The sequence below is a fragment of the Varroa destructor genome, unplaced genomic scaffold, assembly GCF_002443255.2.
Source record: "Varroa destructor unplaced genomic scaffold, Vdes_3.0 BEIS01000007.1, whole genome shotgun sequence".
In the NCBI taxonomy this organism is placed as follows: Eukaryota; Metazoa; Arthropoda; class Arachnida; order Mesostigmata; family Varroidae; genus Varroa; species Varroa destructor.
The window spans coordinates 31,152,371-31,178,932 of NW_019211460.1; the positions used below are offsets into that span (position 1 = coordinate 31,152,371).

Below are 26,562 nucleotides of genomic sequence, written 5' to 3' on the forward strand. Positions count from 1 at the left end.
TGCCCATCGGAGTCGCGCTTGATTATCGTCTTTTTAAATGTTCCTTTAGGTTAAAACTGGAATATCTCTCACATTTAAAAATCAAATGATAGGCTTTTTCATCTTAGCACCAGCGTATAACGCAATATACTTCTTCGTTGTATAAGACTCTCATGAGCCTCGAAAGGTCGGTAGCTGTTGGTGTAGTAAAATCTTTGCAGGTCTGTCACGGAATAACATAACTTTTTAGATTAGCAGATCTTAAGGCAGCATAATATTTACAGTCACGTATTGCATCTTTAACGCCCAAAGTGAAATTAAAGGTCAGCGTTAACAAGTAGAAACGAAGGAAATCATTTAAGAGATCTATAGTATGAAGTATCTGTTCTACGTACAAGGGTCCAAGTGACCGTGTCCAAGCAGGAAAAGCCCCTCTGAAGCTCGGAATAGTTGTTAGATGTAATGAGCATACTAGAATAACAATGATCAATCCCACTGCAACGCAAACGGCAACAGGTGTTACCTGGGTGACACGACTGTCGATGAATTTATTGCAGTCAGCGATATGTTTGTTTTTACAGCAACACTGTTGTATAGATGTACACGTCTAATTCGAAAAATCACGATGACCCGTTCTTTCCGGCTTTACGTTTCAGACATAAGATACCGGAAAATTATTGCTTATGATTGCATGCAATTTACATTGAAACTATTCAGTGATATGGTAGTGTCTCTTACTCATTCAAGTCATAGGGTTTCTACAACATTTTGATACCATATGATTTGGTAAGTTTAATGGAATCTGACAATCTATATTTCGCTACCGCCTGTGGGTATATTTACTAAAAGGGCGGTTAAGTCTTTATTACTTCTTAAAACGACGATTTGTTCAGGCTTCGAGACTTGGACCAAGGGACGCGTTATACACTTTTCCTCATCCCCCTGTAAATAGTCTGATATAAATCGTTGTGTCTTTCTCATAAGTGATCTATTTGAAGCACTAAACGAGCTTGAAACCGTTCATCTTTGTGCCTCTAATATTTATTGTGTCCTAATGCATTTTACCTTTGTCATTTGGTACCGTGAACATTGGTAGCACTCATTGAATCTACTGAACATGAAATTGCATGTAATTTCCATAACCGTTCGGATTTTAAGGTATACAATCTACTCAATCGAAATTATTGCTGATAGAGCTAAATTTCGCACTTCAGGTCTTTCAGTCATCACGAAAACGGAACGAGGCTATAATTTTCTGTGAAAACATACATCAAGGATCTAGTGGATCGGGTACCGGAGTCCTGTGGTGTCGAGTTCGAGATTGATTCGCCTAGAGATTGATTTTCCCGATATAGCGTAACGTCATCTGATTGGCGTGAGTATCATTCCGCTCCTTACTCGTAATAGACTGGATAATAGCTTCTTAGCAGTAGTAGATCGAGATTGGTTTTTACCGTGAAACAGGCATTATTGCCTGTTGGTGGGGTGTCGGTGCTAAGAGATTTAAAGCCCGTATGGAATAAACATGCAAAAGACTTTCAAAGTACAATACAAATAAAGGGCCTCAACGGTGTGACCAACTAAAGAGATAGGTCCCAAAAAATCTTGACATTTCCTACTTTTCCTAATATTGACTCACGCGTGGTAGTCATATTAATAATAACCGTAGTAAAAGACCTCTCCCTGTAAATTACTGTTGTAGATTTTTACATCACAGTAATGAATACTAGCCGGTACGACTCATTATTGATGATGCCTTTGGTTAGCAAACCCACGTTAAATTGAAAACCCATTTTAGTGAATACAACTAACATGACCAAGTAGTTATCAGCTTCCGAGGAGGTGATTTTTTTTTATCAACATCCGTTTCCTCACGCACAGAAGCATTAGGGTCTGCAGGGACTATGATAAATGACACTAAGAGTGATTTAAAGAATCAGATGTGTTTATATGGATTTATATACACATTTTTAATACATAATAGAAGCGACATTTGGTATACGATAGTACCTAGTGTCTACATGTGAGATTTCATTTGGAAGTGAAAACCAGTTGTGCCTTTGTGAAGCGAAAGCGTTTTCTCGGTCCAACCAAAACGATGCAAGCAAGTGTGGAGCTTCTATGGTCATCAGGTCGATTGCGTATACTCCACAGCTCCAGTCCAAGAGACTGCAGAGCCAAAATTCACACGGCACTCAAGAATCGACTAACGACCAAAAATTCAATATCACACAGCAATGGACCCCTAAACTATCATTATGTTTTTTTAAATCGTAACATTGTTATTATGGATAGCATGAGTATACTACAAGCTTTGACCGAAGCGCGTCGTCTGGCAGATGCAGATGCTGCCAGGTCGTTTTCTGAATCTTTTACGGTTTCTTCGTCGGAAGCGTAATCGTTAGCTTGCCCCTCTGTCCGTATTAATGGTGCCCTTACCGGAAATAATAACAAAGCGAAAATTGCAATGTCATTAAATAGATACTTTTATAGTACGATACCTAGACATGCTCTTGAGGGCTCACTGGTAACAGCTACAGGCCGGCTTAATTATTTTAACTTAATTGTTATACTGTACCAGGAACAACTTCGTACCTTTGCATAATGACATTTTCCCAAATAAAGCATCGTTGGATGTTGGGGCTACCCCTACGCACGGATACTCCATTGTCCGAGATATCGATAAAGACTGCGTGACTCTCTGTGAAACGTGGCCAGGCTTTACCGTCGCCCAGTATGGGTATTCTGGAAATGAAATGTCGCGTCGTTTAACGTATAAAATCGGTCCAATTTAAAATCCTAATTGACCTCCAATATTCTTCTAAAATCGAAAACTTACGATAATGATGTAGCAAGGTTAACTAGTCTGTAATATTCACATTTATACACATCTACAAAAAGAAATCATTAGTGGGATAAGCGACAGACATCATCATCAAAGGTTGTGACACTAATGTAAGATGTTCAGTACCGCATTGTGGGGCGTTAAGCACTACTTCATTTATGGCCAGCGTGCTAAATTCTACTGAAGTCAGCGACATTAATCTAGTTTCCCTAGGCATGAATAAGCTATTTGTATGTCTTGCAATCAGCTTTTAATGACCGGTTTTTTTGGCGAACTTAAAAAAGACGCAGATGGTTGTGGGGGCTTCGTGTACCATGTATATCAAAAAAAAATTTTGCTGACGTTTCGATATCAAGATAGCTATCTACAAAAGCAACATGGCTGGGATCCGTCCAAACTATTACGCTTCCAATTTAAAATAATGTAGTTATTTCTGTTGACGCGGTTAAATCTGCCGGAGTTATTCTGATGATCTTCATCTGTCAAATCTTGTTATATCATTACCGCGTTGTTGACCCTCGGAGCCCAACCCCTGGGCATGTAGATGCAATTACGCTGAGCTAGGAATTATTTCTGTCTTATATAGATAGGGTATTGATATAAATTAGGCTTTCCGGGGATATTTGACGGTTTGAAATATTCGAATAATTGAGGTTATATATGGTAGGACTTGGACATCTTGTTTAATGGAATTACCTCCTCACTTGCTCAGATATGGAAGACCTGACTTCACACAGTTCTTAGCTAATGTGAGGTTGTAATTCGCCTCACCAAATCCTACCTGGTTATCGATCGCTTGTTTCAGAGAATTTACAGTAGGATACGCTACACTATCTATTGCCTTTTTCCACAAATGGAAGCAATCGAAGTCACATAAACGTAAACCTAGAGAACACGGGATTTGAGATCATCATTTGATTCTGTCTTCTTAAATATAGGCTGCAATTAAAATATGGTGGCAAGGTAATGCATTGTCGTCAAATAACCACACTATCAATGGTCATGCCACACTTATATTCATCTTCAGGTTTACCCAGTTTGAGATATCTGGCCCTGACGATTTCCCTTCCGGCCAGTACCTTGTAATAGCAACTGGCTCGGTTATCCATCCATGCAAGGACGCATCACTTTCCGTTCGAATTTACCCAACACTGGTATTCTCTCTCTCTCTCTCTCTCTCTATCTTACATGCAGTGCTGTCCCCCAGACTGCGTCAAGTTTCATCCATTGGGAAATTGTCTAAAAAACTAATTCCGCTGTTTCTCCCCTTTATCTTCAATGTTTTAATTAGAATTTCGTAGTATGGATTTCGAGAGATTCAATATTGACTGCGCTGTGCATGCATTGTTGTACGTAGCAGCTTCTATAATTGCAACAGCTGGTCTTTCCGTCTAGGTCATCTAGTGATTTGCCTTGCGGTCTTCAACCTCCCCATTAACGTTATTAAAATGACCGCCTCACTGTCGAACCGTTGCTTTACTGTACACTCTTTAGCTTAAAGCTTTAATATTCGATAGATTTTATTAGCGTTCCTGCTTTCAATTCAATCAAGGAGAGCATAAAACAATACTTTTTATAAGAAAATGAACTATTCTCTAATGAAACCCAATTAGCCTGTATCCGGAACTAGCAAGAGAGCTATTTCTTAATATCTATCAAATGTTATTTGTTTGTGGCGCCTAGTTTGATGTTTCTTCGAAATTTTCCGCCTGCCAAGTGGCTCAGCAGACGTTAGTCGTAGAGAACTCGTGTTATCTGTACTCAAAAAGCTAATCCTCTTTCCAGTTAACCTTCAATTAAGCTTAAGATCTCTGCAACGGCGGCCTTATTTCGGAATCATGTTTACAATTGATGCTTGTTAAATACAATGGATCTGCCTACAGATATTCGCACGGCTTACGGCGGTTCCTACTTACTAAATCTGTGAATCGGTATCGCAGGATATGATGAATGTATTGTTACTACGCAGGAAAAAGGGGCTATATTTCAGGTTATTGGTGCCAATATGACAGTTAGATAATAATGTTGGTGGTAAATGTGATAATTTGATCACTAACTCAGATCTAAAACGAGGAAACAATACTACTAAATGATACCATACACTGTAGCTTTTTGTCCTTTCTGAGGGAAATATGTAAGCCTTTAAGATGTTCGTCAATGTTAGATTCTGTCGCTTCAAATTAAGAAGTCCTTGTATTTCGTTGTAAAGTCATGTAATGTCCGCATCTTTATGCGCTCCTATTAGAAACATGTTGCAAATCAACGCTTAAGGTGGTACTTCAATATTTATATGCCTATTTTTTCTGATCATAATAATAATAATATATATTTTTTATTAGAAGGCTAGGAGAATTATCACACGAACCGTACACAAGTACAACTTTTAATCTGGATTCCTTATGCCTATTCCTCTTACCATTACATAGAGCAGCTTGTATTAGTGTTCGGTAAAATTATAAAAAAAATTTATAAATTGCTCTTTTTTGGCATACGATCGTGATTCAATATAGATGCTGGGAATTTTGTCAAAAAAAACACCAGGATCAGAGCTGCTCAAGTAACTATGCAGTGTTACCTCTTCAGAAAGGCTGTTCTATGAATCGGGTGGAGCTGGAGTAGTGTAACTTAATATGAGGTACTCTCCGATAATGATAAGCTTGAATCCAAACTGTGAAAAGCGGGATCAATTAAATATAGTTTTAACTCAGAAGGTGACAGAATGGATTCCTACATTGGGGATGAGTATTTTTTCTTAGCACACATGCTGAGTTCCTTCGAGAATGCCTGTGCGGATCTGCTCTGTAGATTAGATAGAGTCAAAACGTATATAAATCAGTATAGCAAGGCTAGCTTCTGTCGAAATCGTATTACAATAGGCCTGGACAGACAGTAAGTACAAGCGACTTATATTCAGTCAATTTTCATTTGTTTTTTCGTAAACGATACACGTCAAAATGGGCATGCATTTCTCTGCCGGTTTAGTACATAAAAATTTTATATAAAAACATATTAGCACCTATCAATATTCTTACTGGTATCATTCTACAAGGGAAATACCTACTATACCAATAGCTGCCTAAATTCATATTTGGGTGCTTTAAGCCATGGGATCATTTTGTCGAAGTCCGACTGTTTTCTAGGAAAACTGGTGTTATTATTATGTTATGCGGTAAAGATCGTATATGAGAGTGCTTGCTTAAGTCTGCTTTACATCATACTTCTCATAAAAAAAAAAACAGCGGAAAGTATAGCGATATGATTATATGAAAATGAATAATTTATACTGCAATTGAAAAATCAGTGTAGATGAAATAGGTGAGTGTTTTTATGTGTGTGATTTATGACTAATATGCGGTATTTGGAGCAAAAAAATTCTTAAATTTTAGAATCCGTGCGGGTGTCGTGCTCCCGGTGTTACCGTGCAGCCAATCATAAGCTTTATCATCTAAGGTGTATATTTAGGCCGTCTTATTTAACGCAATGGTTCTCACTTTCTTGTCCATAACCCATTTTGACCTTACTTAGCTAGTGCATTGTCTATTGACTATTACTGCCTCTATGCAGTTATAGTTCATTATGTGAATTGCTATCATCTCTGTGAGTAAAGTAGCAAGAAGTAATACATGCGCTTTGCCATAGGGCTATATGTACATGATACTAGGTTTTTTAAAAAACAATATTGATATATTTATTTAAACCTGCTTCACAAAATAGAATGGAGTACAATATTAGAACTAAAATATGTAACAATGGCACCTACCCCTGGCGCGTGAAGGTACCCCAAATATGCAGGATTTCATCCATAAGATTTTCTTCAAACGTAGTGTAATTTAAATTCTGAACGGTAGCGTCGGACTTCGTGACATTGTCTTCCATTATAAGTTTCTTGAGAACTCTCAGATTTCCCAGGGTATAAGGTAGCTCCTCGCCGTGAAGCGCTCCTGGTATGTCCTATTATAGATAGATAGTTTCGACTTGTTCATATCTTCAATTGTCCGTGATTGTGCTGTGGTAATGTGTCTAACTACTAACTTTGCAACACCTGATGGCCTAGGCTTGAAACCGGGCGTAAACACGCCTCGTCTAGTCCAGGGGCGAGCACCCGTCCGGTGCAACGGCACTACCGAACGTGCGAGCTCGAAGCATTTATTTAGCATGGAGAAGATGAGAGTGTTAAGCTAATACGAAATCAACCAGGTTTATCGATACTGAAACATATGTACGATAAACGTTTATACACTCGAGGGCAATTTCAAATCGCTTTGTTACTCACAGGTCTCGTTTGCAGTTAACACCGAAATACGCTCGTCAAAGCTGAACTAAACAAGGATAAATAGTGTGTAATCGACGGCGTTGGGCTACAAGTCTGCTTATGGGATCTGAAGTTCACATGTTTTAGTCATCGATCAACAGAAAATCGCCAATTTGTACGAAAAAAATACGCCGAGTTTACGAGTTTATTATACATCTACTAGGAAATACTACCTCGTATAAACTATAGGAGGGCTGATGTTGAAAGAAATACCGGTAAACTCCAACCCCTGCAGCAAGGGCAGCCTGCAATGCGGAAGAAATTATCTTTAGATAACAAGTGCATTTATGTATTAAAATCTACCAATTTTCTCATTTCTATTTGCGCACTGTGACTAATGGTACATTTCTGTCTGTTTGTTCGACAGCAGTTTCTTTTTTTATCGACGAACGTTGCTGAGGCGTTGGCGAGGCCTATTTTTCATGGTTGTTGTCTTGCTTAGAGTTTTTAGATTTTGTAGGCTCGGCTGACCCAATCCATATAGGTGGCTAAGAAGTTGGCTAAGGGCCGATTCAAACCCGCAGAGGGATCAATCTACTAATGGTTTTGGTTAAATTTCGAATTTACTCGATAGCGCTCAGACCTAAGAAATAGCCGGCGTTCTACGATAGGTTACAATGCTGCCGTGTTAGAAATAATTAGAAGCAGTATAATGCACTGGTTTTGCTTACTTGGGAGTAGAAGTGTGCAGGGCACGTAAAGAAAAGGTCGGTAGCGGCGTCAGCAATTAGGTCCACTATTTCCTCTTCAGGATATTCACGCTCTTCTGGAAAATATGCAGACACTATACGCCGACTTTCAGCCAGCGGTGTATGGAAGACAGCACGCAGTATTCCTACCAGTGAGACCAAGTGGCCTACACCTGAAAATAACTTCCTAAATGCAATACATGACGGAACTTGAGACTCCTCATTTGCTTTGATTGTTATGTGTCACCGTATCGTATTAATAAACTATTTACATTTTGAGTTACTTGTCGTCCTCTAGTCGTTTCTAATCTGTATACCTATAGTTACGTATATATTAGCGGAGGCGCTATAAAGGCACTCTTTCGTTATAACAAAAAAAAAAAGAATTGTTTTTTTTTGCCACAAGAACGTCTCACAGTATACAAGCATTTAGCAATAAGACTCATCCGATTCACACAAAAGCAACGCCCAGACGGGGTCTCGAACCCCGGACCGTTAGGTTAAAAGCCTAACGCTCTACCGACTGAGCTATCTGGGCGCCCGGTAGATGTGCGACGTTTAGGAGAACAGCCGGATATCAGGTGAGGGAGGAAACAAGTAAAAAATCTAGACACTTGACGTTACTTATACGTTTATACACATACACACGGTTCTTTATCAGATAAAAAAAATTCCCTGTGTACCGACACAGCTCGGTCAGCAGGCAAGAGAATTTTTAATCTGCTAGTAGCGTGCTTGAGCCTCCGTCAAAATAAAGAGGGCTTTCTCAGTTCTTCTCAGAACGGTAAGGGTAGTACTCAACGGCATGCTTTGAAAAAAAAGCCTAAATGAGAATATAATTGCTTGCCTTGAACTTTACTCTATCTAGTTAATCGGACGAATAATGCAAATAAGTGAAGATAATTATTGTAATTAAGAATCTACGTAGCGGTAGGCATGCTTCGCTTCAATTCGAAGCAGAACAGACCGCTCCCATAAGTTCTCGATCTAGTTACCTGAGGTTCTCGTTACTGTCCAAGGCGCGTCTCGCAAAAATACTAGCCTCGTGTTGGTTTGTGCCAATGATAAGCTGTTCGACATTAAATTCAACGTGCTCGAGTTGAGCGGGATCGAGAGAAGTGTAGTCGGATTCGACTGGTGGAAGTGCCATGCCTTCATAACCTGTAAACGGACATAGGCCACTTGAAGGTGTTAGTCTGTCGAAGTTTTCTCTAAAACTTTCATCTTGTCGAACGACACCTTTTCTGAACGTATGATCTTCATTTGACCACGTTCATAGTGTCTTTCTGACTTTGTAGGCCCTTTCAGGTTATTAGCAAACGTTGTGAACGGCATTGTTCTCTGTTTATTTCCGATAATTCTTTGAGCATTTCTATATCATTTTGTCACGTGTCTACATAATCATCTATATAGATTATTAAGAATAGATTTTTTTGCAAAATACTTACCAAGAAGGTCAGCTACATGGACGAGTTCCGTCGCGTTGATGGTTCGTAGGCAGTCTAGTTGTTGCCGAGAATCGCCGCCACATCCTAGATTTTGTGCCGCTCTGGAAATAGTTCCCAGAAGTATATAGCGAAGAGGTCATTAACATGGCCCAGTTTCAACCCTTACAAGTTGACCTAAGTAAACATGCGCGCATCGACAGGCGTCTGCTTGAACTATTCGAATATTAGTATAGAGAAAATTATTTTATATTCTTTATAGTAGGTATTTATGAGCGCTTCGTGATATGTACAGCAAACAGCTATTTATAGAAGTGCAGAGATACTGAGAGGTACGAGAGATCTGTGAAAAGTAATATTTGTAGAGCCATAACTTGCCGTAAAAAGTAAATATTGATTAGGTCTTCAGATTTTGAAACTTCATATCATAACTTCCTACAGAAATGAGTACGGATCAAACTATTTGTAAGGTTTGTCTTCATATATGGACTTGAATCAGTATGGTATAAAAACGTACGTTCGGGCTAATTAATTCAACCCGTAACATTTAACTGTAGGGCTCTACTGTAGCGTACATAGATACATTGCAGTTGTGTAAATAATAGACTCTAAAGATTACTTCTCCAGCTCTTTACGTGGAATCCTGTTTAATGTGCTAAGAGATAAGCTTGAGCCGCTTTGTAGAATGGCTCTCCGAAAAAGTCCTGCAAAGAAAGACATCAGTAGGTGTTATTTATTAAATGATAAACAGTGCATGAAATGAAGTTGATAATAGGTTTTGGAACCTTCCCTACCTGTCGTGTTTCAAAATGAAGCGAACTTCGCTGAAATCATGACGCTACGAGTCATTTCAACGTACCCTTTGCATGTGGCGAAATTGCATGCAGAGCTGCGGAAATCGCCCCCGCGCTGTGACCGCACACTGTCACCTCCGTCGGATCACCTGTAGAAAGGTATCGCCAGGTTTGGCAAGGTCTTAAACTGATTTTCCATTGAGCAAATTAATCTATGCATGCTTCATTTTGATGCACGGACGATAACAATTGATACCCACCGCCAAAAAGTGCGATGTTATCTCGAACCCAATGCAGCGCAAGATTCTGGTCCCAAAGACCAGCCGTACCAGTCAGCTCCGGAATCTCAGAATGGTGTGCAAATCCCAGTAAGCCAACACGATAACTAAGTGATACGAAGATCACTCGATTCGCTGCCGCGAAAGCCCCACCGTCATAGAGAAACAAATCGGAGCTGCCCCACTGGAAGCTACCGCCATAGATGAACACGAACACTGGTTTCAACGCATCCTTCCAGAATGAAAGTTGATTTGAATAATATGTCTCCAACACGTTTTCGAGTCAAACATATAATTCGAAAAAAAAAATACAATACAGATACGGGTATTTATTCATGGCCGATTAGCAAGCTTTATAGCTATCAAGATCTATTACTTACTCTGAATGCGCAACTAACTATTTCAGAACAAACCCAATGCTCTCACTGCGCTTACAGATCAGTAGACGATTCTACGCTTACTCTTTGCTTTATTTGTTTGAACAATAAAAAGTTTGTATCACTATGGAAACCTTAACATTTAGCCTAGAAACACGCGGTGTTTTTGAATCGTTTCTCTATATACCCACAGTATAACTAACTAAATGTTTCACTTCTTTGAGCCAAAATAGTCCTCAAGAGAAATAAACTTACCTGTTCGTGTCTATAGTTCTAGCAGTCTCCGAATCGCCGTTGAATAATTATATACGTTCAAAAGAACAGAATTCCTCAGTAAAAATCATCATCAGTTCGGCTTGTGTTAAATTTCAGTGGCACAGGCACCTCAAACATCTCGAAATTAAAAATCTCTATTTGTAATAAACTCTAGCTGATACTCTATCGTTGCTTTTTCGATCATCCTTCATATTCTGACTGGAACAGGAGTTAGTTAACTCTAGTAGTTCTGTAGTGCTATGGCATTTGTACCTGCGTCGTAGAGCTACCCAGCGTTCCTACGGGCCTCCAGATATTGAGCATCAAACAATCTTCGGACGAATGATTCAGGTAGTCAAGGCGAAGGTGGCGGGAGAGTCGTTGGTCTGCTTGCGGACACCCGGGTCCCTTCTTGTGCGCCTAAAGTATGACCGACAATATCGTTGAGAACAGTAGGTTGTTAGATGCTTGTGACTGAATAAGGTCGTCACTCTTCTGCATATTGATTAGCTCTCCCTGTTTATTGGTTAATATATTCCTCCGAACTACTCAACTATATGAAATGCACCCCAAAAATAGAAGACAATGGCTTTAGGAACTCGAAGCTGCCAGGAGGCCGTAGATGTCGACGATCCCTTGCACCTGCCCTTATTTGCTTATAATATGTTACTCTTACAATTAGTGCCTACACGACAATCTACTTGGAGACTACATATCGAACCGTAGGAAACTGGATCTGTGGTTGTTAGGTTTCTACTTGCTTGTACCTATTTATAGAATAGGCATACAGAATATTTCCGAATGATAACATCTCGCTAACGGACTTTGCAACTTCTTTCCTAGACCACCTGCCACGTGTACAGTAAAATCGTATCTATTTAGGTGGGTTGAACCCATTACTATAGCCAGTAAACATGAATGATGCTACGTATTGTAAGCTCACTTGTTGGTTGGATAAAAAAATCCCGATGTTCAAGATAAATATCGCTGTTACTGTCTTTAGTTCCGAATGATTGTAATGACCATCGTACAACTGATGTTGAAAAAGCATGTAAACTTTCTTAAAGTATCATCAGTTTATCTCAGAAAGTTTCGTCTGAGTTGGCTGACAACTCTGGCTTTTAAACGGGTGTAACAACTGCGCGACAAGTTAATGATGGCGGCTGTAGGTGTTCTGTGTATTCAGCTGTTAAAGGCTTCGTAAATCGTATGTAATTTTTTTTCATCAAACAGACGCAAACTTGAACTTGTCAGAGAAAACGTTTGAAATTTACTATTGAACTTCGAAAGAGGCACAATTTTAGCAAGATCCAGTATCTAACTGGCTCCTTTTTGGATTTATGCTTACAATTTAGGTAATATCCGCTATCAGTTTTACGCTACAAAGATAGATCAAACAGTCAGCTAGTGTTAGTAGTGGGACACCCTAACAATATTTCCGGGTGATCAAAGGTGATCAGCATGCAATACGCGGCATACTATATATCTATGTGCTACTAGAACTCTGTATCTGCTTGTTTGTCTAGTCCAAATCGACCTTTGAAGGTGATCGGATCGGGCTGATTTTCGGGAGATCATGGTCGTCGTTCTTGGTACCAATCGAAAGCTCTCGTCGAAATCTCAAGGGCACACTATAACAGATAAAAGCCTAGCACCCATAGGAGCGAATTTTATTTTCAACTCCAATCGATAAATGTTGGTGAACTAAAATACAATATAGGCATTTGCATACAAAAAGGGTATTTTGGTGTGATAATAGCCGAACCCCCCCCCCCCCCCCGAAATAGAAGTGTTGTTTCACTTACGAGACAGTGGAGTGAAAATTCGTTTTGAGCTATTTTTGGATGCTTTTTTTTTAAGAGAATTTTTGATAAGTATCAGTTGGAAGGTTGTAGCGTCTGCCGTATATATATCTATAGATTCTTTGAAAGAAATACGAAAACGTTAAAAACATTTCTCTATACAAAAAAACAGATATTTGTTGACGGTCATTTTTTAAACAAATCGGTAGGTACTGACAAGCTGACCAGAACCGCAATACATCTTCTCATAGCTAAAATTGATATTTGACGTGGAAAAAGTCAAGAATCCCATATAGTAGCTTTTCCTTACATGGTATTCTATATAATGGCAATCGATGAAAATTCAATACATATGGCTATACTTGAGACTGTATTGGCTAAGCTGGTTTGCCTGACAAGGAGCGAAACGACGTTTCAAATGGTTTATGAACGAGCCTCTAATAAAGGTCAGTTGCTAGACCAATGTCAAGGTGATTTTCGTGAAAAATCTTGCCGCTTTATTACTCAAAGAAAAATGTTAGCATGTGAAATATTTGTACTTATTTATTAGGAAAAAAAAAAGGCATAGAAATCTAGGTGTCGTTCCAAGGACGGGGTCAACGCATACTATACCTTGATCTACAAAAGGACATTTTGTGAATCGATAGCAAAAAAACATTTTAATCGAGAAAATTTATATCCATATCATATGTATTTGAATTTAGATAAAAATATATAATTGCTCATTTAAAAAAAGCAACGAGAAACCCTTAGCCCGGTAACGTCTCAAGACGGGTAAAGAGTCAAGGACTTAGCCTTATCAATTGGAAGCCCGCGAGGCCGTCTAGTACAATTTAAAGTTAATCAAGCATCAACCGAAGATACGCTGCGTTATCTGAAATATGGTAAGTGGGAGCGTACTAAAACTCGGCCACGTTTTGGATGAGATTTTATACTGCTGACAGTTATCTAGCTAACGCTATTATAGTTTTTTTATCGCGATAAATGCGGAAACAACATTTGAGTATTGAATATATACTGTTTGACTGCGTCTCAGGTATTTGACCTTTATATTTATTTTTAATAATCCTATTAGAGTAGAAAGCGGAAGATCCGGAGCCAGACAAGCAACAACGTAATTTCCGTTGCACTGACAAGTTTCCTTTCACCATTTACATAGAGATATCTGCTCCACCTATGATCTTTACTACATATATGTAATTAAGCACAAATTTGAGAGATCTGAATTCAAGAGAGAACTTGCGTTTTTCTATTGAAAGTATTAAACAATGAATGGGTCCATCAACTTATTCGAAGCTGATGACGTTATGAGGTTCTGTAACGCATGCCTCAAAACGACGTTGTGCCAGCCGTCTTTTTGAAAAGCAGTGAATAGGAGCACACGTAGGAGAACCCAGAAAAGAAGATCGGCGAAGCCACAAAAGTAAACTGCAATCAATTGTCAACTATAACTATTTTGTTCGCATAATCTTTCTTAATTTTAGGCGGCGTCCGTTAGTTTTGTTGTAAAGCGTTCGCCTCATCCGTGAATACCATTGCAGTGAATTTGTAAACATTAAGTAATTCCAAATAGCAAAATTTATCTTCCTTTTTTTGTTGACAGTACAACTCTCAAATGGGACTAGCTATTCGGATCTTTGATAGAAACGTTATTCATTTTGCTTACATTGAAAGTTGCAATTAGGACTCTCTTCCTAATCTTCTCTGCGACCTTTGACGTAGTTTACCGCGTTCTGATAAACTTCCAACTAGAGGTTTCAACAAATTCTGTTTGCTATTTTTCAAACTTACCCATTGGAAATCTAATTTCTTTAGTTGCTTTTTATCTAGTGATACGATCGACTGCGTAATTCACCAGATCGACAGTAAACAGCGTGTACTGCCCTGTTCCCATCGATGACGTACGAAACATTAGTACTATGATTACTAATTAATATACAATTTTTTTTTTTGTTTTTTCGCATCTGGCATCAGTTGAACTCAAAATTTTATCTCCCGATCGTCCGATTGATGTTGTATGTGAAGTTTATTGTGATCCACTGCGTCTTATTTGTTATTAAAATCGTTGCGTTATTGTACGTCGTCCCATACTTAGTTGTGATGACAAAACAGTATGACAGAATCAAATGAGTTAAATCGTTCCGGGAATCTGTAAAACGTGCTTACTTTATAACATTGGGTAATTCCATTGCGTCACAGCAAATCTAGACATGTTTATTTCTGTGATGTTTTCAGTAGCTCAACTACATACTTCTCAACTATCGATGGTGAAACGTTTGTCGAAATCAGAAGGTGTTGTGAATGAGAATACGTAGGACGTTTAGACCTCTTCCGTAATCGGATGATACTACGTTGAGTTTCTACGTTTTCTTCGCACATCTTTATCACAGGTCTCTTTAGGTAACGTATAGCTTCATTTCAGCATAGGAAGACTAGTCAAATTCAGCATCGATCATGATTGATCACGAACCTATATTGCACATATGATAATTTAAATTTAAAAATCTATAGAGTACTTCTCAGCGTCACAGCAGGCGATCGGAGATCAAGTCATCCTCCCATTTGGGACGGTCAGTGACACGCGAACAAACGCCGATTGAGATCGCGCTAATATTTACTGATTAGCGAGCTTTTTGCATATCATCTATAGATTCTATACATGGACTCTATAGATTCACTGTCTCCCAAGTTTGTATACGCGTTTTTTTCGTTATTCTACATTAAGAAAAAAAAAAAAAGAATATATATATATATATATATATATATATATATATATATATATATAGTTCAACGAAAAATTTGGAAACTCGCGGTTTTATTTAAAACAAAAGCTCATATTTACGATCTAACTAAAAAGCAGATGTTTCGTCTTCAGCAATAGATAAATATGCCCTGGGACGCTTTTAAGCATTCGGCAAGGGTAAATATATACGTTTAGTACTATCTCAAGCGGATGCTTTACATATTCCGTGTCGCCTAGATTATTTTAATAGACGCGTCGTTGCGTCCAACAAAGCCGAATAAAAGCCGGCGGCTTACCAAGATTATAAAAGTTGACTATATAAATACATTGCACTGGAAATAAAAAAAATCGACCTGGTTGCCAGGAGATACTGCTACATTTAGCTGGAATTTTTCAAAGGTCTATTTCCCTTTTTACTAGCACTTCTTTTTTTATTATGCACCGATACCGTTTTCAATTGGAAATTGAGTTGTTTTTTCCCCAGCCATATAAAAACAAATCATCCGATAGCCGGTGTAATCGATACACTGAACAAAAGTGCATCGGTCTACAAACGTTGCTTATAATGTAAAAGAGCCTCACCTTGAGTATTCCTTGCCAAGGCAAGGCGGGTTGTGGTTTGGCAAAGCGTAGTTCGCCTGTTGGAGGTCGACCAAACGGAACTCCCAAAAAAGCTTCGACCTCTTCGCTCGAACCGACTCCTAATCGAACTCCTTCTACGGATCCGTATGGAGTATTCACCAGGGGGCCTATAAAAGTGGGCGCTGTTTGCCAATAATGTAATGACAAGTTTATCGCTGAGGTTCGCCTCTTGACGGGCTAATGGCATTATGAAGATTTATACTAGCATTCATGCTTACATATGACATCTTTGATGTGTGAGACTGAATGTTTATATTGTATGAAAATAGAATGTTAGCGTCAAGTAGAACTTGATAAGAAAAACTGTAACAGCCTATTCAGTGTTATATGGCGTTTAACTTCAATCTATTAACTAACTAAAACAGACACGAAGCAATGCATGCAGTGCACCGAGACCCTTGGGGTCTTGGTGTACTGCATAAAGACTGGACATTCTGAAAAAGTCTGCCCTTAATAGCGGTTGTGTGTGTAAACGGTGGATTTCTCACTTGCTCGTTGTTGAATTTCAGTCATCTATTTCTGCATCATCCATCTTGGATACCTAATTTGAAGGAATTGAGTGGGCATCAATTCGTATTGTACTAATAGATACGAACTGCAAGTAATACATAAATGTCTCTTAACTAGTTGTGCTGGTAACTACCTGACGACGTCACGTATCCAGTCGTCGATTGCTGTTCCGTTTGGACATGCGTGACCTGAGACCATAGCAATTCCACGAAAATCAAGAGTGCCCACATTGTCTGAAACCAGCAGTCTCTAGCAGATTATCATGAAAAATATGAGGGACACCGTACGTTCATATCACGTTGAATATGGCACCATCACCCGTTCGACTTATATATCATCCTCAACATCGGTGAACACGTGTATAACGAATGGCATCTTAGGTCAGTTTATGTCGTCAATCCAGCTCACCTAATTAAGGTTCGATGAGTGTTGTTGAAGAGCGGTATTTACCAGTCCTAGAATAGTGATCGGCGCTAGTGATCTAGTGCCGTCTATAGACCGCGTTTTTCCACTGCTTAATGGATCCTTGTTAATATCAAAAGCTCGTGTAAATTTGCTAGCTTATTTTTTCAGGGGTATATTCGCCCCGCTAAAATGATCAACAGTTGTTCGCGTTTATGCCGCTGCTGCTACATGACTCATGTCTCACACATGATTGTAACCTAGCGGAGACCTTGACATATCCTAGATATATATATATTTTTTCCTTTCTTCAATGTCGATCTGCGTACCGAACGCAAAGATAAGATGAACTGGCCGCTTTTTTTTCTTTATCCTTAAGATATGCCCGTCACTCCATTAGGTATGCTCATATGTCGCAAACCCAGCTGATCATCGTGAAATCGAACTTACTCTGAATGGAGGCTGACGGCAAACGCAACGTATCTAATACTCGAACGTGTAACGCAATGAAAAACCGCTTTCAATCATCGTCATTTTATTATCATCATCTAACAAAGGACGTTACACCTGTTACATTCACAAGGCATAATATTATCTTTGGCATTTTTCCGCGAAACAGTACGGTCGATAAATGGCCCGGCGAATTTATATGACAATAATAATAAAATGACAAATGATCCAAATGTCAAATGGAAGAGACACGAATCCGTGTGAATTGCTCCTCAGCGCCAACAAACAGTTTTAACTAAATTGAATCATCTAAATTTGGACACAGTCGAATACGAGCTTCCTGGTAGCATTCAGGTGAGAAAAAGGAAAGACGAGATTTTTCTATCAACTATATTATCATCATCACGTAGAGTTGAGCCGGAGGATGTTGCATTGCCGAAATTAGTATGCCATCTCCGCATACGGTTCGTTCTTTCCGACGATAAGACTGGTACAATTTTGCGGCAGTTATATATTATCTGGGTACTGGTATCAGTAGATCCAGAAAATGACTCAGGGATAGAGGCGCTGCCTGACTGTATAACTAACTAACTAACTAACTAACTAAAACGGGTCTCAATTCCAAATCAATGTTTGCGACTGTTTCATCAGGCTGTTGCCGAATGTTTATATATTTACTAGCATCTATTAGCAAGCAAATAGATGCTGTGCTTTAGTGTAGACGGATTGTGCTAAATCATGCAAGCGTACCTAGTGTGACGATGATACCGAAAAATGACGGCTACAGTGAATTTACCGATAGTAACGCTATAGGGTGACATAAACAACGAACGAAGAGAACAAAGTGTAAATGGATACGTTATTAAATATTCTGTCGTCGGCTAAATAGTTCTTATTGTCGATTCATGACGGAAACATACATGCTATAGATTTCTACCCGTATATATGCACGCTATTTTACGATTTATATAAATAAACAGTAACATTATAATTACAACCTTCCGGTTCGGCGCGAGATTAACGACGACAGCGTCGGACGCGAGAGCTATCAAGGTAACCCAGTAAAAAAGGCCGCGTCAAACCCTAAGCACAAGCACCTAGGAAATACTTATTGACACACGTTTCTGTTTTTTGTCTCTGCCGATATTTTCTGACACCACCTGTTATAGGACAATAGATTGTTCGAACAACGATCAGATCACGTTAGTGCGTAATAATCGCCACCGGGCACGAACACACATCAGCACACGCCTAGAACTTCACCGGCTAAGATATGTGCATGGCATAGAGTGTACGTATGCACAGAGAGCCAACGAATCCTTGTTTCGGTTGGTATAAGTACGCAGCTTGCTACTGTTTTGTAATAGGGTCAAATTAAATCAGATCTAATTGCAACGCTATGAGCTCACTGTCAACTGGTTATATCGTTGCCCTGGCCTTTTATCGCGCCCATAGCACTCGCGCAGAAAGAAATGCCGTGCTAACCCGATGGTCACTGTTGCGCCGGCCGTTGCTCTACGACGTCGGATGCAGCCCTTTCCCGGTCTTGTTTTTGTATGCTTGCGAAGAGTCAAACGCCATAAGTGCCACCTGGTGAAGAGCTACGTAAGGACACAACGGTTGACTGACTGGTGTGCTGAGGTCCTTCTAGACACAAGTATAATTTTGATGCTATTCGTGGATATACCACCACAACTGAATAAAAAGGACCACCCACTTCTTCAGCTGCTCGGTGTCATTTGTCAATTGCAATGAAAAAAAAATTTCAAAATGTACACCAAGGTGTTTTGTTTCAGGTAGACGATAATATGCTCCTCCGTGTCGACCCACTTGGAGTTGCGGAGTTAAGTTAGCAAGCGCTGTTTTTAAAAAACGATGGGAAAGATTGCGTTATTGGATTGGACGCCACCTCCCTATTTGTTGATGTCCCCTGAGAACGACCAGCACACGCTTCTAAAGCAACGTTATTATACAATGACGGGAAGCTCAAAGAAAGGATCGAGAAGATTATACTGTTATGAGAAGAACTTGAGTAGGTGTGTGCACGTCCAAAGGATTTTTATTCAAGTCGTTCTTCTACTGAGAACCCTGGTCACAACGTGCGTCTCGATGATACGGCAGTATTATTCTAAAATAGTAGATATAGGGAAGGTCTGTATTAAATAGCAGAAAACACATACTTTACTTGCGTGCACGTTTAACACATCGAAGGATTTCCTGTACCATCGTACCTTATCCATGTTTCACAGTAACAGAATTGCTCTGTGCCAACTACCGACTTCGTAACATTATAATGAAAGTCTGTCGGCCTTTAAACATGTACCCTCAGATGAAGGCTTTCAAGGTACAGCCAAACGACAAATACTGCTTATAGGTTTCATGGTGTCGATGTTTAAGTGTCAGCGAGTCTTGACCTTGCCAGAGCCGAATAACAATGCTCGTTTGATTTCTCTGACAATTGTCCTGGTGTGCCTTCCGTATTTGCTTAGAAATCTCCAAGACATGACCTATAACTTGATGCATCATTTAGAGAACTCGGTGGCCCTGGGTGAAACCTCACTGTTTCCGAAGAAAGAACTACCGACAACATTTAGCTATGGCAACATCAGTTACTGGCCATAATGAAAGATAATTAGCAGAACTGTGAAGCCTTCTTAAGGCAGCCTATCCAGCAGGGTTTGCGTGGGCACTCCATGCCGTGATACAAACTTTAGGACAATGACATTCAGTATTCAACATTTCTACACCACGGTCTTAGTACGTATGCTTCGATTGGAATACCGTTGTGTATTTTTCTCTATTTGCGCTATAACCTGCCTTTCCGGCTATTTTGCTCTGTACTAGACCGAACAGACACAATTGAAATAAATCTACGATATTTTCCAACTTTGTTTAGACTCTCAATCGAGTAAAAAAGTTCGAGTCGCTGGCCTTCCAACAACTATGGGAAATTGCGTAAGTGATCTTCGCACGAGTTTTAGGAGGACGGGGTTTTCTTAAGCGTTTTTTGAAAAAAAAAACAATGAACATCTCGAGTTCTAAGGTACGTTAGTTAATGCAACGTACATACAACTTCAAGTCGGGAAAAATGTTGATCACAATCAGCTGAAAGTTAATAATTATAAGTTGGATGTCTTTTTAAGCATCTTGTCTCATTTGAAAATAGGCAAAGCTCAATTTGATAAGATCTTATAGCCAGTTCAAATAAAGAGCATCAAGATAATTTACTTCGAATTTCAATGTACTACTAGCAAAGAAGACGCGGATCTTTTCTAACTGAACCAGTAATGATTCCCATTCCGCGAGAGCTAGTTATGCCCTTAGAAAGGTTTTCGGAATACTTCTAGATAGACGTATCTGCTGACTATGGTACAGGTTCGAAAGCCAAGTTTCGTCTCAATTTACAGAGACATACGGTTCACCTTGTCAAGCAAAATAATTTGTCATTTAGCCGATCATGTAAGAGATGATGGTTCGGGATACGGGGTTTCGAGTCCCATGGACACGCTTCGTTCCGTGCTGGGAGCGAGGTGTTTGTCGAAACACATAGCTATATATCTGTTTAGTAGAAAAATGAAGTATTATTTAAATAATGGCTTGATAAATTTTAAAAATGAACGACCTTTTGCAAGTGTGATATATTTACTTGGCGGACTCTATCGGCATGTGTTGTGAACCCTTCAAATTGTTGAATAAAAATCGACTTGGAGTAATTTCTCTACTAGCGCCATATTTAGTGTGACGCTCCTCTGATCAAATTCAGTGTTAAAATTTCCGAAACGAGAAAGAGCTACATTGCATTGGCAAAACCAAGCAAATTAGCCTAAATAGAAATTGGTGTCTAAAGGGGTGAAATATACAGAAACACGGCACATCGTGCCTATACGTGTCACTCCAGATCTCTACTAAAAATCATTTACTTGATGTGGGTAATGCCGTTTTGGATTGTGATTTAATTGATAAAACTTCATTCAATAGAATTACTTCTAAGCTCCTACCCGGATCTCTGCGAATGCTGCATTTCATCTTTTGTAAAGTCGGCCAATTCTGAATAGACAAAAAAGTCATAGACAATCTTCTACTCACTTATAGTCTGTATATACTGTTACTACTAGATAATATGTACAAGGTAGCTTGCTATGGGAAGACTGCGATGAACGAACGCGTCTCGATTCAGCTGAAGCTTTTCAATTCGAAACGTTGAAAATATTTGACTGCAGATTGGTGGTGAAATACATTTTCCGTCAGTGTTTGGTTAAGTCAAACTTACTTATAGGACCATTACCCGTTTTTAGCTTTGGTCTGGGTTTCCGGGGTGGCAGTTACTTCGAGCTCTATGGATCTAATAACGTTAGCGCCTAAAATGTTGTTTACATCTGGAACACTCATACGAACCACCCGATCTGATTTTTACCAGAGAGACTGTGGCGTTATCTATCCAATTGTGCATATTACATCTACAATAAGGTCAACCGGTGGCCAGATAATTATCCATCTGCCATGATAACAACCCCTCATAACAAAGTTATTACGGTACCAGCTACTCTAATTACCATTAGCCTGTTGTGACATTGGATGATTCGTATAGTGAGGTCAAACTAAGCTTGAGGAGCTTCCGTTTCACGAATCCATTAAACCATTTCATATCCTAAGACTTACAACAGAAATTAGGCCTTCAGACATTTGTCAGTTCATCAGTCATTTTCGCACGAGGAACTTCCTGTTGCTTTTAGCTGTAAGCATACATAAATATGCATTAGTCATGTTCTTAACGTGTGATCTGAAGAAAAGAAGTAGTCTTTAAAAGAACATGCTCTGGTGGACCCGGTCATCATTTGGTCGAGCACGAAATTGATAGGTACACACTCTTAAGCAACGATTTAACATGGCTCAAGCGATCGTGAACTCCGCTATCTTAATCCGCACAATTCCTCTTTTTTTTTTTTTTTTTTTTGCTGCTATAAACTACTCATATTATTTCGTTTTGTATAGCTACGGAAGAAGGTGACTTCGAATATGCTTATATCATCAAGTACATGCCTGTTGTGCACTGGCGGTTAGTCCTACCTCGGCTTGTTGCGCTGTCGTTCGGTGCTCATAAGGGCAGGAACAATGTTGCCCCTGTTGCGGGCGCAGTTGTTTTCTATTCCGGCTGTGTGCCAGCTATTCTTTTCAGATGGGCGAAGAAAACTGGTAATAATCACAATACCTCCTCCTCTCCTTGTTAATATTTCAATAATGTCACTTATTTACTGGACGTGAATAGAAAATTCAGCGAAATACGAGGGACGCAACGATAAGATTACCCTTGAACATCATCAGCGTCCACGACACCCACGACGATAACATTAACTAGTAGAACAGCAACAAAAACTGCAATAATTTTGTGGTCACTCTGCAGTCTATAATTTGAAAAGGAAAGCAGAAATTTCCGCGCGACGTGTTAAGGAAGCAGGAAAATAGGTCGCGACCCAGAGAACAGAGCAAAGCGCAATCACGGCTCGGCCGTAATAGGGATGTATAAGATACTTCGTTTAATATACCACTTTGCGGCCGGAAGTTGACTACGTCTACCTGAAAGTCAGAGCGTAGGGTAATCGCTTTCGAAAGAACATCGACGACGGACTACAATAAAAGCAAAGACTTCAGCAGTAGTGATAACAACGATAACGTGCCCACGACATCAGCGCAATACCAACAGTGACGGTGACATTGAAACCGTTGACCAACTCGAAACCGTTGACAGTTACCATTGTTTGTCAAACAGTCGGTCGAGCTTGACGATGTGATCTAACAAACTGCGCGATACTTTTTTTTTTTTTTTTTTTTTTTAATGTCATTCAGATTCTCGGGAAAAAGACAAAGAGCGATTACAGATATGCTGTTATTTACTCAGCTGAGACCGAGGTTGAGACGACGTTAGCTTCGAATGTTTTTTCTCGCTTGTGGCTTTACTTTGTATGCGTTTGAGTAGTATTTGTTTGATGTTCTTACATGGATTATATGGTGGGCGCGTGTTTAACGTCTGTATCTTTATTTCGTTCGAAAGACACTATCCAGAATCAGATGATCAAGATATAGTTATATTAGTTCAACATTAGGCGGACACTGAACATAGAAAAGCTCGTGGTGAAGTCCTTCATTTTTGTGAAATAGGGATGTATCAATTCTGTCCATATTAAACTTAGTGGGTTTTTAATCTATATAGTTTTGTAGTGTTGGAAAAATCATGCATACGATGGCATACTTAAATGATAAAAATAACCAAACTTCATTAGGTTTTTTTTTGCGAAACGTCGCTTTATATAGGGACGTCAAATGCGGACCGTCCACGTGTATCTAAGAGCACTATAACGGAGAGATGGTCAAAACGGTGGATGGTGAACGGAGACAAAAGGTCTTTGTTCACTAGAGCATCGTGGAACTTGAATCATCTAAGAACTGCCCGATCATAGTTAATTTTTATCTCCAATTAGTTTGAACTGTGCCGCAACTAGAACTTGATCAAAGAGATCGTTTCCAAAAAGTCATTTCGCCATCTGTAACTTCTGAAGTAACGTTTTCGTTTTGCATAAAACGTTTTTGACTGCATCACCGTTCCCAGTAGCTTTGTCTTATTTGGGATCTCTCGCAACTAATTGCATTATTGAAAAAGAATGGGCTTTTCTCAACAATGTATATGAGATGTAATGACTGGATTAAGCTAAACAAACATTTTTGCCTTCGATGACAGTGTATACGCTATTTATTAAAAATTTTCAGCGTCCTCAGCTGGTGGGGACAGCGGAAGTTCAGTCAGAGATATGATCGATGGCGCAACAGACGATGCGGTAGGATTTTCTGTAACCCGCTACTAGGGGGCACTGGAACATATATTCGCCTTCTGATGGCCCGACAAATAGGTAGGTTTAACGAAAGATGTAAAACTAAAACTTAAAAGTTTATCACCATATATTTGGGTAATGCCGTTTACAGACGATGCTTATCCTGACCTAACCTATCAAGGTCATAAACCTATAAAATTGCTCATCTTTGAAATAACGCCGTGATTTCTTATGATTTAATGATGGCCTTTAAAGTATTACAATGCTATAAATGCTGTTCATTAAGTGCTAAACAAGTTCATTGTCACATATAATTATGCTGTACATAATTTTATAAGGTTTGCAATTGTTAAGTTACAGTTAAGTACAGTTACATTAGGGACAGTTAATTGTATTGATAACAGGCAATCGGCCTATCCCGTATTTGCAGAAAAACACGCCGCAGTAGATTGTCTGCACGTTATCGTGCTCTTTAAGCGTTTTTCTATATCCTTATGGGCGTAAACTACGTTCAAATGTGCACTTATCATTATACGAGGTGGAGTTGACTTGAGCAAGACCTCTTGGAACTACGAATTAAATTGGTCTTCTTTCCAGGTTCACGCCGATCTTTGGCCGACTGCTGATTTATTGAAAATTCATTAGCTCCAGCCAAAACTTACGTTCTATTTTTTTAACTGCAACTTTAATTTAAAAATTTCGCAACGGTATCAATGCTGTGCTCGGCGTGTGTGAAGCTAAGACGCATGTTTACATTTATCGACCTAGAAACTTATACGTAACTAGCTAGATTATATTACGCACGTTAGCTTAGACGATTTTGAGATACGACGTATAATATCTTTGTTCCCACCTTTCTACACAATCGATTACTGATGGCTGTAGACTTATATTGAATGAGTAGACTGTAGGAGACGGCATAACTGTTCAAGGGTTCGCTCTTACCTTTTATACTTAATTACTTTCTTGATTACTTAGTTAATATCTACGAATGATGAGCAATAATAACTTATGGCCTAAGCTTTAATTAATCCTTAGCCCAAGAGGAGCATTTAACAAACGTGATTTTAATCACAAACACAGACAGGCACTGAACCTGAAAGCATATAATATATAAATATATTGACAGTTTTATAAAAGGTTAATTACACAGTTTATTTATTTTTTGTTGTAGCTTTTATTTACCATTTAGTCGTTGTTAACATAATTGTTGTAGTATTCATACTATTGTCATATATGCTATATATCATGTGATGAGTGTTTCTTTTCACCTCGTCCGTCATTAACAGTATCGATGTTACACAGCCTTTTTTTTTTTTTAATTTCCCTTATTGTCGTTTTTTTCTTCCCTACGAGAAGGTCAAGGCGGAGGAATGGTTGAAGAGTTTCTGTTCTTTTGCATCGTTCAGTATACATGATATTCTCGCATCTTCAAGTCATTTCCATCTGTGAATGAATGGTCAAACTCTTAAACGGATGTACCGTTCCTTTCTCTCGCTTCTTTCCATCGTATATTGTAAACTTCCGCCAAACGCCAACTGACTGAAATATAGAACTGAACGCCCTGGAACGATGCTCCTGTCCAAGAACTTCTTTATTTCTACGTCGTTTCGTTCGTTCTATCCGAACCCGTCCCTTCTCAATCGTCTCGGTTTTGTGTTGAAATACATTACCCTACCTAGTTGGTTTGTGTTAGTAAAGCGCAGCTGTTGTACTAACAACGATGGGTCAGACAAAGCGAAGGCGGTACACACGATGTTGTTGGGAAAATATCAATAGGACAGTGGTGTCCTCTAATGGCATCCAAAAATTCGTATTTACTTTTGTTTCAACAAGGATTTGTCTTATTGTTTCGCATCGCTTCTTGTTATAATCCACTCTTTCTTCCTCTCTGTCTAGCTCTCTCTGTGCTATAATGAACTTTTCTGGTCATCTGGCCTTTACCTCCTCAAGGTCAATAACTTAGTTCATATTTTCTCTAACTTTATTTAATTTATTATGATAACATTGCTATTCTGCTGACAATCCAGGAGTGGATCGAAGACTACTCTGCGTTCATTGTGATGCGCGCCCTACAAGCATTGGCTTGCCTATGTTTTTTTATGGCAATCGTGCCGTCATTCCTAATAATTTTCCACCCGCTTCTCATTGTTACTTCCACCTAGACAATAACTTGCCAGGCTGCTAGTTAGCTACCTTTCTTATGCATAATAAT

At 39.2% G+C, this 26,562-nt stretch overlaps 1 protein-coding gene, 1 long non-coding RNA gene and 1 other non-coding gene across 15 annotated transcripts; 1 reads left to right on the plus strand and 2 right to left on the minus strand.

Moving 5' to 3' along the window:
• Nucleotides 1-1,903: 1,903 nt before the first annotated feature.
• Nucleotides 1,904-23,174, minus strand: LOC111254737 (acetylcholinesterase-like). Of its 13 annotated transcripts, none has more exons than XM_086975365.1 (15): nt 22,591-23,159; nt 22,183-22,256; nt 16,805-16,904; nt 16,102-16,283; nt 11,248-11,394; nt 10,325-10,607; nt 10,130-10,213; nt 9,890-9,974; nt 9,274-9,374; nt 8,821-8,986; nt 7,808-8,012; nt 7,310-7,381; nt 6,585-6,775; nt 2,575-2,724; nt 1,904-2,413 (listed from the first exon to the last, which is right to left on the minus strand). In XM_086975365.1, the coding sequence occupies exons 2-15, from the start codon at nt 22,204-22,206 to the stop codon at nt 2,236-2,238; spliced, it is 1,968 nt and encodes a 655-aa protein (XP_086831491.1). In that variant the 5' UTR covers nt 22,207-22,256; nt 22,591-23,159; the 3' UTR covers nt 1,904-2,235. The 13 variants fall into 13 exon arrangements, with proteins under 13 accessions (XP_086831491.1, XP_086831492.1, XP_086831499.1 ...); XM_086975366.1 differs by having other exon boundaries at nt 16,102-16,268; nt 22,591-23,158; XM_086975373.1 differs by having other exon boundaries at nt 10,325-10,574; nt 22,591-23,158.
• TRNAK-UUU (transfer RNA lysine (anticodon UUU)) lies at nt 8,291-8,363 on the minus strand. The gene has a single exon. It is a non-coding gene; the product is annotated as a tRNA-Lys (tRNA).
• A 164-nt stretch (nt 23,175-23,338) lies between the features above and the next one.
• Nucleotides 23,339-25,694, plus strand: LOC147754575 (uncharacterized). Its single transcript, XR_015317458.1, has 2 exons — nt 23,339-24,425; nt 24,945-25,694. It is a non-coding gene; the product is annotated as an uncharacterized LOC147754575 (long non-coding RNA).
• Nucleotides 25,695-26,562: the final 868 nt, after the last annotated feature.